A 15039-nucleotide genomic window follows, 5' to 3' on the forward strand; every position below is an offset into this window, starting at 1 on the left:
ACCGAAGGCCGCAGCCGCACTCTCTAACCGCTGCGAACGAGCGAGCGAACGTCGACGACAAAGAAGTGGACGCAAGTGGCTCGCGCGCCTCGCTGGCCGGGGTGGTGGACGGAACACTGCGCGACGTTTACTACTAGACGAAAGAAAGCTCCGCGCTGGGCCGTTTCCTCCCGCGACATGAGCACGGACGACGACCGGCAGCGGTGCGCGCCGCCCTCCTAAGTCGGCGCACGACCCCACGGTGCCGAACAGCCCGTCACCGCTCGCCCGGCCTCGACGACCCGTCCCGCGTGGACACCGAGGATGAGCGCGGCGAAGGCTATCTTCGGCGTCGCCGTGCTGCTATCCTTCGCCGGCTGCATCCGGGCCAGCACGGACGTCGACGAGCACGACCTGAACGACAGGTTCCTCGACACCCTGATCAAGACCAAGGACAGCCGATCGTTCCTCAACGACCTCATCTACAAGATACAGCTGCTGCTCAACGACACGGACGAGCCGCAGCACACAACCCTCGCCGCGCCCACGAGCCCCAAGAGCGCCGTGACGCGCTGGGCTGCCAAGAGCCGATTGCCCCAGATGGCGTTGGGGCCGATTGGAGAGGTGGTCGACATCGAGCCCTCAACGGTGGTGAGTAGGCCCAGCAGCAGCAGCAACAGCAGCGTGCTGCCTCAGCAGCAGGTTCAACAGAAGCCTCAGCAGCAGTCTCAGCAAAAAACTCTGAAGCAATCACTGAAGCAATCTCAGCAGCAGTCTCCGCTACAGCAGCAGCTGCAGCAGCAGGCGTCGCTGTTCAACGCCTCCCTGGAGTCCCTGCTGGCGTTGCCGCCCAACATTACGCTGGACGCGCTGCAGATCTTCAATCAGACGAATTTCATCACCAACGAGACGGTGGTGGACGTGGCTGCCGAGAGAGAGGCCAAGCGAAACGCTATCGGTCAGGACGCGAGCCAGCGGGTGGCCACGCTGGGCGTCATCATCTGCCTGACCTTCGTGGGCACGGCCACCTGCATCGTCGTCATGGCGTTGTACTCGTCCAAGTTCAGCGGCATCATACTGCTAAGCAACGGCCGCTGGTGGTGCCCGATGGTGACCCGCGGCAACGGCGTTGAACGCCAGCTGCTTGTGTAGTCGCGCCTTCCCTCTCCCATCCTTGTCTATGACTTGTTTTGAAGTGTCTTGATTGCTTCTTCTTTTTTTTTATTCGCTCACAGAACAGACGGCAAATAAAGCCAACGTGTCGTGTACGAAACGACTCGTGCAACGATGTTGCACGGCAAGGCTGAATCGCGCCTGGTGTCTCGTTAACGCCGGATGGCTTTGGCTAAGGTGAGCTTCATGATATGACGGCGGTGACGGATGTCTGTGTCAATTTTAACGTCGCCCGAGTATACTAGCTTGAGCTTCAGAACTTTGAAAACCCCGATGCACGAAAGCAACAAGAGTGACAACCCCACATACATGGCATGCTCTATAGACCGTTAAGTACTCGGCGTTGTGAACTGTCGAGTAGGTTCCAGAAGGCTGCAAAGAAGTGAGTTTCATTTCCGAAAGCTCAAAGGACGTGCCTACGTGGTCCTGGACTTCAGTTCCGGACGTTAGACATGCCATTCCTTGCATTTCGCTGGCGAATAAATTGCTGCTAGAGGGTATGCAAAAATATCTCCAATTTTAAATCTGTATTGGCATGCCGCAGCGGCCTGCTTTAATGCAGTTCGTTAGCGCGAAATGTCGGCATGAGGCAGAACCTCGCCTCTCAAAGTAATCATATACTGCATGCGAAGCGGAATATATTTACGTCCGGTTACAAGTAGCGGCTGACATATTACAAGCCATATCGGGTTGATTCTGCTAACAAGGCATTTAGCTCTCATATGACCCGGTTATTTCTGTGCTAAACTTTGACACACGCCGCTAAAGCGTTGTTTTACGCGCAAGCATAACTGAGCAGCTCGTCAAATCGGAGGTGAATGAAACCATAGAGAACCGCGAAGCAAGCGAGCGAGGAAGGCGCCTGGGCCTCCGTGCTGGCTCCGGTTTGTTTGCAAATTTCGCCTGCACATTTAATTAGCACTATGGGCAACCACAAGGCAGAAATCGGATGATAAACATCGTTAAGCGTCCTTAATGCCCCTTAAACTATCAGTTTGAACATAAAGTCTGACACGCATATGCCTGAAATTGCGCTGCTGAAATGTTAGCTAATGGATAAAGTTAGCTAATGGATAAAGAAAAAAATTACGAAGAACAACCCCGCTTACTATTCAATAATAGGGTGAGCATGCATTGTGTTGTGACGTCGGGGTGGAGGACGAAAGACGGACTCGTTCTGTAGACGAAGAAGAAACGAAAAACTTTATACAATATTTACAGATAGCAGATGATAGCGTACAGGTAGCAGTAGGTGCTCATCAGACCGACTGGGCGGCTGTAAGCGACTCCCTCTTCTCACAATGGGCCGGTTTCCCTTCAGCGACACCTCGTCGGCAGAAACCGGTTTTGGCGAGTTCTCGTCGCCAGGAGCCAGGCGGGGCAGGGTGATGACCTCGCCCGAGTCGAATTCTGGATTCGTCGTGGACATGCCTGGGCGCCGCGGAGATGGCTGGGCGCTTCTTGAAGTCGCCTCCCGTGTCGAATTCTTGATTCGTCGCGGAGAAGTGGGAGCTCTCGTCGCCTCGTGGTAGCCACGTGGTGCATGTAGTATGGCGGCTCCCGTCGCCTCGTGGTCGCCACGTGGTGCTCGTAGTATGGCACAACAATTGGGAGGTGTCTATTTGCGGAACTATATTGCACTCTGTTATTGGGGGTGCTCCCCGTTTCCACCGTGCCTTGCCCGTATGCGGAAGCCAACTGCTTCTTCGAGCACAACTTCCTCAAGCAAGGCGTTCGCAACCCCGTGCAGCGCCTGCCACCATCTATAATCGCAGACGCTGCGACCACGGGCGCAGCGTCTCAACAACAGCGTCTCAAAGCACTAGCTGTCACGAGGGAAGAATGTGAGAACGCTCTTGTTACCGCCGTGCCACTATGCGTCCCTGAACGGTACTACCCTGCCAGCGGTACCACGATACTAGTGGGGCTCTTCGATTTTCCACTTCTGGCTACCCGCGGGCTGCCAGAGCCAGCCAGCGCCTTCGTTTTATTGCTAGCAATTATATGGACACTCCAGTCGCATTCCTGCCGTCGCCGTCAGGTTCCGTATGAGTGAAAACGTGCAAGGGTAAGCCAGCGAATGCGGTTAAATCTCGCGTCGTGCGCGAGCGAGGAACGCCGCCCAGATGCGTGCCCTCTCCCATAGAGTTTCATACAATAAGTCTATGCCCTCTCCTGTGGCGCGCGAGGCAGGGGGTCAGGAGAGGGAGGACGGGCGTTCTTCTCTGGCAGCTTCTAGGGTGTCTCGATGTTCTCCTCGTTCGCCGCTACGTACAGAGTGGAGACAACCGCGGCGTCTATTACGGCGTTGGCCACGAGAATAGCGACGCCGTAGTAGATGCCTTTGACGGACGCCGTAAGTACGCGTTGCCGGCGTTCGTGTGTCTTGAAAGTGATCTGCGACATGGCCAAAGTGCGCGCCCGCGCGGGCTTCATACGAAGCTACCGACACTACGCGCACTCTGCAGGCATCGAAGATTGCTTTGAAGATGAGGCCTGCGCGGGAGCGCACTTTGGCCACGTCGCAGATCGCTTTCAAGACACACGAGCGCCCGCAACGCGTCCCTGCTGCGTCCGCCAAAGGCGTCTACTACGGCGTCCACGATTCGCGTGGCCAACGCCGTAGTACACGCCACGGTTGTCTCCACTCTGTACGGAGCGACGGGCGAGAAGGACATCGAGGCACCCTATACGCCGTTTCATACATCAGGTGCAACACTGTGGAAGCTGCGCAATTAATGCGGTCTCCAAATTTTATTACTCCGCGCGTTCCGTCTATGCTTCGCTGGGCGCCTGTGGCCTGTGCTCGTGCGAGCATGCGCGTGAGGCTGCCGCGACGGGATGCAAATAAACAACGAAAAGCAAATTGATGTAAAACAATAATAAAATTGGGGGTTTTACGTGCCAAAACCACTTTCTGATTATGAGGCACGCCGTAGTGGAGGACTCCGGAAATTTTGACCACCTGGGGTTCTTTAACGTGCACCTAAATCTAAGCACACGGGTGTTTTCGCATTTCGCCCCCATCGAAATGCAGCCGCCGTGGCCGGGATTCGATCCCGCGACCTCGTGCTCAGCAGCCCAACACCATAGCCACTGAGCAACCACGGCGGGTTGATGTAAAACAACGCGTTAGCAGCCAAATAAGCGCATGGTTTGTCTGCTTCTAAGGGTAAACTCTTATTTTCCATTCAGAACTGACCTTATATAAATAACACATTCAGAAAAAGCGGCCAAAGGACACCGAACTACTTCTAAACGCGAACGCAGCCGCAGCAAAAAAATTGGCAGTGACTTAGCTCGGCTATACCAGGATATACGTAGCCAAAGCTAAGGCACGGTTAGCCTTGTTAACCTTGATTGAAAGTCCAGGCTAGTCTGGTTGTCTAGCTATGTTGCGGCGTTTAGCCAGTCATTCGGCCAGCTGTTCGTCTGTTTCCTGGGCGATTCGTTTCCTCATCTCGCTCCGATGTCGATTCCAGGACTCCTCCTGCATATCAGAATCCGCCTCTTTCATGGCGCGACGGCGCATGCGCCCTGCCCTAGCGGACTAGTCGCGAAACATTTTGGAAGGCTCGCACGCGTGGCCGCACTCCGGGAAGTCCCCCGAAAAAAAGAAAGCGCTCGGACGAGCGCTGCTGCAAGCACTCGTGGCGTGTACCGCGTTGAAACTCTACTGGTCGCTCGACGTCGGTGCGGTGCCGAAAACGTGCGTACGTAAGACCGCAACTGCACTTTAAAAGAGAAAGCGGCCAGGGCATCGTCCGAGTTGTCCGGACTGCAGCGTGAGCCAGGTAGTTGCCGCCTTTCATGAATGGCTCGCTAATTTAACGAGAAACCCGTGCGTTACACTTGGACGAGTTGCTGACGAAGTCTTTTTGCACAGTTGCCCTCACTTGCTGGTGGTGACAGCGCATTCCTGACTGCACGTACTCATAAGGCCCGGCAACACTGGGTCGATACGAAACCGACAAGACGCTCACTCCAACGACTGAGCGACAATTGCGCGTCACTGAAACCTTTTTATCAAACAGGTCGACGACGACGCAACCGACGAGTGCGAGTTGTACTGCGACAGGCTTTCTTGTCGAAGGCACCGGCAAAACCAGCGTGCCAACCATCATTCGACCGAACCCCGCGCGATCGGCCGTCGAACCGACAATACTATAGCGACAGCGTCTTCGCTTGTAGATATAAATAATCGTGCTCAAAATTAGTCAAGCACGCCTGCCAAGTTAAAATGCACAAGCTTTAACCCTCTCAAGCCGTGCCCACGAAGTTTTAGTCAATGTCGATCCTGTTCAGTGAAGGTTAACCTGGCGCCGTCGAGTTCGTGCACCCGCTACCAGCGGACCTGAACTGAAATGTAAACAGTTAAGTCGAACCAAACTGCTTTTATACTTTAATTCTGGCCTTAGCGATTGGAAATCAGCTACACTTCACTTCGCGCGGTGCGTACAAAATATGGGGTAAGCGGCGACACAGCGCTGTGCCAACAGGTACGTCATTGTGCCTGTAGGCTGTCGGTCGCATTCGCTACGTATACGGGTGGGCCTGTACGTGTTGCTTTGCGACACATTTCTAAATTTCAGAGATGCACTGTTTGCCTCGATCTGCGTCAAGCGGCAAACAAGAGACGGTGTATTCGGTATACAGCAGCATAAGCAGTCGCCTCCCTCATTTATACCAACGCCGTGTGAGCGATGGCATCCGCGCGTTTTCGTGAGAGAACAACATGGCCTACAAATGAGCACTTATGCTAGCACAGTTTTCTCTAATAATGCTCTATGGCACGCTAAAACTGTAAGTATGATGGAGTTAAAGAAAATCGAAAATGAGTTAATTAACAGCCCGTAATATATGTATCTGGATCACAGTTGCCGTTGTTTAAGTGGTTCGGCCGCTCATATTGACTCGTCTCAGGGTGTAACAACATGGCATATATGCGCAGATATGCATGTTTTGCTACATTTTGGCACTATTTCATATCAGCGGTGGACCTTTTCCACAATATTTGACGATAACAACGACCTGAGGCTGTAGATGTCGATATAAACAAGTGCACCGCTTTAATAAATCCGACGCAGAAGGCTGCGCTCAATGACTTTTTGAATATGCGAAACGTCTAAATAATCTGTAAAAAGAATACAAAAAGTGATGTCAAAGTGCAGAAATCGGCGCAAATTCCATGGCAGCCGTGCCGCCAAATGGAACCCAGCGTGCCTTTAGCGGCCGCACTATTTGCAGAACAGCGCACTGAGGCCTGCTCACCCAGTAGTCATAGAGTACTACATGGCTTCAGGAACGACATGCTGTCCCGAAGAAGCCGTTAATAATCATTGGCGATCCACGAAACGCACAACCGACACGGGCACTCAACGTGGGCGCCGGTACACAAATCAACCTGCGAAAGCCTTTGGACCCTTCCAAAACGTTTTCAGCGGCATGCGGCAGAGGGCAGCACAGGAAAATGAAAGAGGCGGATTGTCGCCGTCCATACTGCCGCCTCAACTGTGGTTGCGGCGCATGCGAGCTCTCCTTTTCAATCCTCCGACATGTTATCAGGCATGCGACGCTGCTGGCGAAGCGAGCGGAGGCGAGCGCAACAACGAGGAACGCGGTGAGACGTCATACTGAACGGCGGCGGCGCAAAGGCGCGGCGCTGCGCAGCAGCGGAACACCTGCGGCCATGGAGGAAGGAAACTGAGGAGAGGCCCTACCCCCTCCGCGCGCTAGGAGAAAAGTGTGGAGGAAATGACGTAGTAGGTTCTCCTTTGTTTTGCTGTGTTTTTTTATTTTTTTGCTGTAGTGGCCCCGCCTTTCGGGCCACAATGGCGGCTTTGTTATTGTTCTGTGCGCTCACACGTGTTGCTCCGTAGGTTTCGTACCGTGGCAAAGGCGCCGTGCGGGCAGGTTGGCGCTGGTCTCCGTGTTTTTTTGCGCTGCGTTATCTTGACCGTGCTCTACCGGATGTTGCTGTGGCCAGGTGGGATAGGAGGAACTAAAGTTCGTGAAATGAATGCGCATGCAACGCTGTACGCAATGTACCGCGCCACGGAAATGGCTACGGACGAAGGAATATCTGCGGGAAATGTTGCCCTCTTTCGCGGAATCATGCTAACGTGCTAACGATTGCTCAATATTGCTGCGGAGCGCGGGGGTCCGAGGAGCACGGTTGCGCGCAGCGCGGCGTGGTTTCGCGAGAAATGTAAACAAGAGAGGAGAGCTGGCCCGATAGGCGGAGCAACGGCATGAGCAACGCCAACTTCCGGCTTCACTTTAGCTTCACAAAGAGTGACGTCAGTGCCTCTCCTTAGTTTCCTTCCTCCGGGCCTGCGGCTCAGTGCTACTAGTGGCGCATGCGCGGTAGCGACTAGGAAGCGAGCGAGAGAGAAATATCCGCGGCGAGGCGCGCGGTGTGACGTCATGCGCCTCTTTGGAGCACAGCGGATGCAGTCCCCTGACCATCGGGATCTCCTTCCCCCGGCGGGGCGGTCTGTTACGTTTCGCCTACGACGCGCGGTTTAGCCGGCGCGGATGCAACGGACGCCGGGGCTTCGTTCAAAGCGGCAGACATTTTGGCCCGTTCGGCGCCGCCGCTACGCCTCCCCGCCAAGCGCGTCCAGGCATGTTCCGATGCCACGTGTCTTCATGTGCGTGTGTGAGTGTATGTGCATATTGGTGCCCACGCTTGTCGAAGCGCGGCAGCCGGGGAGAGGAGCTCCCAACAACTGTGAAGCGAGGGGGTCTGACAGGCGCCGACACGACGTGTGAGCCACCTTCTCCTCCCCATTGTGCCCGAGCGGCACCGTCACGTGCTCGTCTATAGAGGGGTTCCTTCTTGCCCTCAACTGCGAGAGTATAAAAGCAGCTGCCCCCGGACGCCAAAGGAGGGCTCCGATTTCTTCAGTTGAGTAACGTGCTCTCCCGTCTCTCTACTTCGGTCAACCTGACCGCCAACTCTTTGCGATGTTAGAATAAACAAGTTGTTTTGTTGTTACCAGTCGACTCATGCTTTGCCGGGACCTTCGGATGCTTCCAGTTGTACCCCAGGCCGCCAGGCCAACGCTACCCTTGGGGCTTGCGACCCAGGTGCAACAACGGGCGTCAGCGCCGAGTTCCCAACAACTCGTACCAGCGGTGCGATTAAAACAACGTCCATGGCGAGTATATTCTTGCGTGGATTTATTCTTATGTCTTTCATTTGATCCGGCACCGCACATTCCAGAAAAATGGATAGGGCTTGCCTGTTCAGCAATCGTAGGTTGCTTGACGGTTCTTCCGGCATAAAGATGATGACGTGTGGCCAGCGTGCAGGCCTTGAGTTTATAGTCGTTGTGCTCCCAGGAGTTGACGGCGCTGCGTTGACGATTTTTCTCCTCGCCCTCTTACTCCGGACGGGTATGAAGCCGTCGTCGGATGAGTCGTCTTCCGACATAGAGAATACAGCTCGGTGTCTTCGGTGTCACTGGGGGAGCCAACTCGATTCCTTGCGGTTGACGGCCGTGATGACTTCTGGCCAGGCGGGCCTCTGGCATGCTCCGCGTCCATGGCCGCAAGACGGGGAGGCGAGGCACGACGAAAGGCGAAGATTTCACCAAAAATTCACAGAGCACAGAAACAAGTGTTCTGCCAAGCGAGAAGCGATGAGTCGCCGCCGAGCTGATCCGGAACACCACGCCGAAGCTGCGGCTAAGAGGCGACGCCGAGTCGAGGATCCCAAATTTCAATCCAAGGAATACGAGAGTCAGCGCCTGAACGCTCGACATCGCCGAGAAAGCGATCCCGGCCTGCGACTGCTCGAAAATTTCCAGCGCCTAGCCCGCCAAGACAACTTAGCAAAACCAGCATAACTTCGCAAATCCTAGAAACCACTTAGCCAAGCCTACCATAACCTCGCAAAACCTGGAAACGACTTAGCGAAGCCCACCAACAACTTAGCAAAACCTACAAACAACTTAGGCAAGTCACGTAAAAGCTAGGTGATCACAAGCTCTGCTGTTTACTCCAGCTTTGCACAACTGGTGCAAGCTGCGCAGGTTTTTTCTTTTTAAAGCGATAGCGTCAAGGGCCCCGTGTCGCGGACAATCCCGTGCCGGCGTCGGCGTCCCGTGAGTGAAAATTCTCGTATATGTTTAGGTATATGTATATGCCACACCTTGCTTGCTTTACGACATGAGGTATATGCGGGTTATGTTGCAACACCATTGTTTAGCTAAAGTTGCTCATACCTTGTCTTACATTCTTGACAAAGTTATTCCTCGGAATTTTGAGAATGACTGCACACAAACAGATGTCATGAAACAAAACACCGACAGCGCATGCCTTTTGTGTTAAATCTTCTCAGACTTAAATTATAAAATTGCGAAACAATAACCGAAACCTGAAAATGATGTAACTTTTTTGACGCGGCTTTCCGATACCTCCGGGATCGGCCCACGCATGAGGCCGCGTATCTACCTGAAAGCTCGCCTTCGTGCATAGCGTTCGCCGCCCGCGTTTTCCGGTAAACATTACGGTTACATAAGCTGCAGTTTCTGGGAAGCGCCAGAAGCGGCCAGGGATCTTTGAAGCTTCAGAGGAAGCTTTAGCACGGGCTCGACTCCGATGCCACTTATTCAAATAAATGTAGAACGCGCAAACGCTTTTCTGAGTTAACCACTGGACTGATTTTAATGAAATGTATTGGATTTGCGAGAGAAAGTTATAATTTAAATTTAGTGCCTGAGTTTTTTTAAAGGAATTCTTAAACATTGGTAAACTTTAAAAAAAAAAGCCGGCAGATTTCACGCTCCGTGGTAATGGATGTTATGCGGCGCAGTGTGGGATCACTACCAAGTTAACGAAACGACCATGAGGGCACCAAGACGTGGGCGGCTGTTTCATGACCGATATGACACGCATGTCATATCACTTATGTTCCGCATACACTGTTGTCATACTATGGCAATTTTGGTACATGCCAAGTTAACGAAACGACTATGAGAGCACCAAGACGTAGGACGCTGTTGCATGACCTGCATGACGCGCATGTCATGACATTATTGTCATGACCTGTCATTTACGTCCGCCATACAGTCTTGTTATACTATGCCAATTTTTGGTACATACCAAGACTTAGGCGGCTATTTCATGCCCTACATGACACGCATTTCATAACATTCATGTTATGACCTATCATTTATGTTCGTCACACAGTCTTGTCATACTATGCGAATTGTTGGTGCATACGAAGTTAACGAAACGACCGTGAGGACACCAAGACGTAGGCGGCTGTTTCATGACCTACATGACACGCACGCCATGACCTATCATTTATGTTCGTCATACACTCTTGTCATACTCTACCTATTTTGGTACCATACCAAGACGTAGGCGGCTGTTTCATGATTTATACGACACACGTCATACCTATTATTTATGTTCGTCGTACACTCTTGTCGTACTATGCCAAGCTAAAGAAACGACCATGAGAGCACCAAGACGTAGGCGGCTAGATAGATACTGCCAAAGCGGCAAATGTTCATCAAGGAATGCTTCGCATTTAAAAATAGAAGCACAAAGTTTACAAATTCGTAGTTCTGCACCTAGAACAGATATGGCAGTTCTCTAAACTGGGACCATTAGAGCATTCAAAACGGACAAAGTTGACATGTCAGCTTGTCTTGTGCGAATTTTTTACACTGACTGCAAGGGTTTTGCAAATGTCCTACTCACATCCGTTTTGGATGTATTATTAGGTGAAATTGACAGAATTGTTATATTTTGTTCGTTGTCGAGTTGCAGAGTTGTAAACTTTATAGTTTCGTTTTATGAAAATTTGAATTTTTAACAGTTTTTATTAAACCATTGACGGTATAAATCGAAAATTCGCTACCAACAGTCACTATAATATATTGAATTTCTCGTTTAAATGCTACAAGCCTTATCAAATTTGCTGCAGTGGTTGCCGAGAAAAACGATTTCTCCTTTCCCATGTATTTAGACAGGAGCTACTGACCGTCAATATTGTTTCCTGAACTCTTTCGCCGACTCACGTGAATGTCCTGGTAGCCGATGCCAACAAAAGTTTCCAGTGCGACGTGGGCAGCACCCGCACTGGACTAGGATAAAACTTTCATGCCGAAGTGTCAGCAAAGCTCGCCATAAAGTGCGATTTGTACCACATGTCGGTCCACTTGTTCTTGCCAGCTCCGTCTTTGTATATATTTTTAAATTCCTTTGTAAACAGTGCGACCCGCATGCATTTTTTGCTTGTAACTATATGTATACGTGCCCGTCCTATTCCTAGTGGCGCACTGCATTATTTATCGCTGTTTCATGCCTGTCATCTTGCTGTTTATTTCGTCTTTATACTTCCCTTTTCTCCATCTTCAACTTTTGCTTCTAGTCCCTCCTTCATAAAGAATTAGGCAGTCATTGCGCCACTCTCTATGACAGTTGCCAGCGAAACTACCTACCTATATTTCTCTCTGCCCATTGCATATGTGTGTTTTGAAATGAAATAATTATTTCACTGAATACATTTTTGAAAACATGAATATAAACTACAACATATCACATACAGTCTCTTCACATTCCCGTTCGCGATTTTCTTTCAGAATATTGTCACGTTGTAGTGGCGGCGAAGAGTCAAACACTGCGAAGAGCGGGAAAAAATTGTTGGATGAAGTTGTGCCCGGGAAAACAAGCAACGCCCAAAGAACAATATCGGCGAGCACACTGCGATATTCAGAGATGTGTCCTTGTACACATTCCAGAATAATCGCTCGTGTTCGCTTATATCCGAGATGTAGTACATACACGCGTTATAATATACCATATCGCGCGACTTACTGACACTTAAAAGATTTTGGTGTTCATAAACATTCGCGTCTGAATTTGCGTTACATGTGTCCACATAACCTCTATTCATGAAACTAGAGACTGATGTGCCAGCATCATTGCGGTTCATCAAAACATAAGAAATAGCACTGTGGGAATTACTACAGTATAGTAATTACTGTAGTTCGTAGTAGGTTTTCTGTAGTAGTACTGCAAAGCACTTCGACAGGGGAAAAATAACTATGACAGTAACTTTAGCGACACCTTTTGTTGGAGGCACTGAAAAATGTGGCATCATTGCACTTCGCCCTCCTCCTTAATGAATTTGTTGCCACGATATGAACAGAAGCCGAAATAAGGTATTTCAAGCGAGGTTGCAACTAATGAGTCCAATGTTTGCTTTTCTCACCTAAAACAAATTTTACTTCGATACCATTTCCATAATGCCATGGTATGAAAGCGCACTTTAATAACAACACCATCATTTAGAAAGCTTCACTGCGCGGTAACGACCAAACATGAGCGAAAACTCAAATGTTGTAAGCTTTTTCTCCTTCGTTTAATGCAACATTATTGTCTCTAGCTCTGAAAGCATCTTGAATATAGAGTACGACGGTTAATTCTGGACAGTCAGTTCCAGAGCCGATGTACACAGCTTCTTTAAGAAGAAGACTGGCACGAATTCGCTTCACTACACCGTATGGCAACTGCACCGTCAAATGAAGCAAGCGCGCTCTTGAAAAGCCAGCAGCATGGTTATAATGCTCTCCAAAGAGTAAAGATTCACAAATATAATAGATTTACTTATTCGTTTTATGCGTGAAGGCTGTCTTCATTGTAACTACACAATCTTTGTAACCGGGATAGGTGGTTGTCTGCACGTTAAAAAATGTTATAATAGTGCGTGCAGGAAGTATTTACAATTTTTAGGCAGCACTTCTCACTTGCCCTCGATGCAATTCCACTCGGCGTTCATAGCGGGAAACTTCAGAGCGCAGCTGTTACGCGCCCGTTCTTATGTTGAGCGTCGGCGTACCTCAGCGTAACCGTGCGAACGAGCACAGCGAAGTATGAAAGAGCGAACGCGGCGCGCAGCGGGGTATGGAAAACGGCTGTAGCGAAGAGAGCGCGAGGAACAAAGCGGAGGAGGTTCAGGCTAAAGCATAAGAAAAGCGTTGTACCGAGCAAGGCGTTCTGTGGCGACGATCGCTACGAGATGGCGCCAGCGAAGCGCGCGCTGTCTGCTCCCCGATGACGCCACCAATAAGGCTTGCGGCACGCGCGTCCACCGATACCATATTGACCCTCTTCGCGGCGAAGCCATGGACGCTGCCATGTTTGATCACGTGGTGACGCATCCATTGCTTGCTTCAAGTGCCTCCGCGTTTACAATGGGTGTGTATGACACCGGCGCGGCCTAGCAAACCTCTGTTTCGGGAGATATATCCTAGGTGGTGACTGGGTGGACGACACGAAGCTTTGTCCACAGCTTCAGAGCACATGCAAAAGCTGATTAAGCTATGTCCAAACGGCGCGAGCAGCATATATGGGGCTTGTTTTAAAAGCGAGGCTAAATATGTATTCCAAGCTATCCAAACTTTCCGCTCATGAATTGAATCAGGATGAGTGTTTTGCTCTTCGTTATCTATTTGTCAAATATTTTGAAGCAGCGGCTTGTCACATTCAGGACTCTGTAAACTTCATTGGTGCAGTCAATATCTGATTATTTCCGCCTAATTGCTCGCGGGTGTGCTCAGTTCCTGTATATTGGTTCTTGATGCGCGGAAGGCTTGAAACGTAGCCGTTTTGTACAATGTAATACCTCGTAGCAAAGATGTGTTATCGCTACTAACTCGCTTACTCCTGTGGACCGTCCCGAAACATTCAGCTTCGAAGATTCATGCGCTATCGGTGTAGTCACGCCATTTATTGTGCGCATGTGGTGCGCATATACTCAAGTGTGCGCCCATTCAAATACTGACACACTGGCGATAAGAGTGGGCGTAAGATTCCGTGCCAATCCAGGTAAATGTGTTTAGCTACTGTGCGCGAAGCCTACTACGACAGGAAGCGGCGCTGCCCCCTTTGTCATTGTCTAACGAGCGGCACTCGCTCTTGACGACATACCAGGGCTGATGAACTTTCTTTGAAGGTTAGCGACACAACGCCGGCGGATACGCAAATTTCTGTATCCTCGAAGAAAGCCGTACATCACGAAGCGTCGGTGACACGTATGGACAGTTGCAGCAACGGTCCGCGAACATGACTACACAGATTCATTCCATTCCTTACGTCACTATTTTTTGTAGCCAACTACTGCAGACGTCTTCAATCCATGTGATTCAATCCGCCAGGATAGCAGCACGGTGCGTTAGCGAAAACTCAGTTGAATTTCCGACAGCTGATCGCACAGGAGCAAGGTGAAAGCGGTAATGCTTTCGTATTTGTGTGCTGTCGCTGAGGCGACGTGCCATCTCGTTTCTCTAGAAAAAATTGCTCCGTGAAAAGGGGTCAATATGGAAACAAAGCGTTGCATGAGTGGAGGTCCGTCTGCGGCGGCTGCTGCGAATCGTGCCCACGTCAACCACGCGCTGTCTCTCGCGATCTCCCGATTAGCGAGGCAGTCGCGGGACACTTCGTCCGTTTGCAATGTGCCGCACAAGATCGATTGCCCATGTCAGCCAATATAAGAGGAAACACGTATAGAGCTGCGCTGAAGTTTCGCGTTAGGGATTATCGTAATCGTCAGTGAATTTTATTGCGGTTAAGTACTCTGAGTAAACTTCCAAGGAATCGGGCAGTGTACAAAGACTACGTTATACACAAGTTACTCCACTCAATTACATTGGAACTTAAAAGCTCTACATATGCACTCCTACAAGTTCAGTTTGTTCTGAACTGCAATTTTGTTCAGCTATCCACTTACACTGACTGCCACGGCTTTAAAGGGACACTACAGTGGGACATCCCGTCAAGTTTTATTATAATATTGCACTTCTGAAATAGTAAACCAACCATCGATGGCGTAAGAATCCATTCGCGCTCGAATGCACGGATCCGAAG

At 50.6% G+C, this 15039-nt stretch overlaps 1 protein-coding gene across 1 annotated transcript; it reads left to right on the forward strand.

Annotated features, from left to right (window-relative positions):
* The first annotated feature begins 39 nt into the window (after positions 1-39).
* LOC142564728 (uncharacterized) lies at positions 40-1287 on the forward strand. Its single transcript, XM_075675867.1, has one exon. It carries the CDS (start codon positions 304-306, stop codon positions 1129-1131), a length of 828 nt encoding a protein of 275 aa, XP_075531982.1. The 5' UTR covers positions 40-303; the 3' UTR covers positions 1132-1287.
* Positions 1288-15039: the final 13752 nt, after the last annotated feature.

The sequence above is a fragment of the Dermacentor variabilis genome, chromosome 11 (assembly GCF_050947875.1).
Source record: "Dermacentor variabilis isolate Ectoservices chromosome 11, ASM5094787v1, whole genome shotgun sequence".
Taxonomy (NCBI): domain Eukaryota; kingdom Metazoa; phylum Arthropoda; class Arachnida; order Ixodida; family Ixodidae; genus Dermacentor; species Dermacentor variabilis.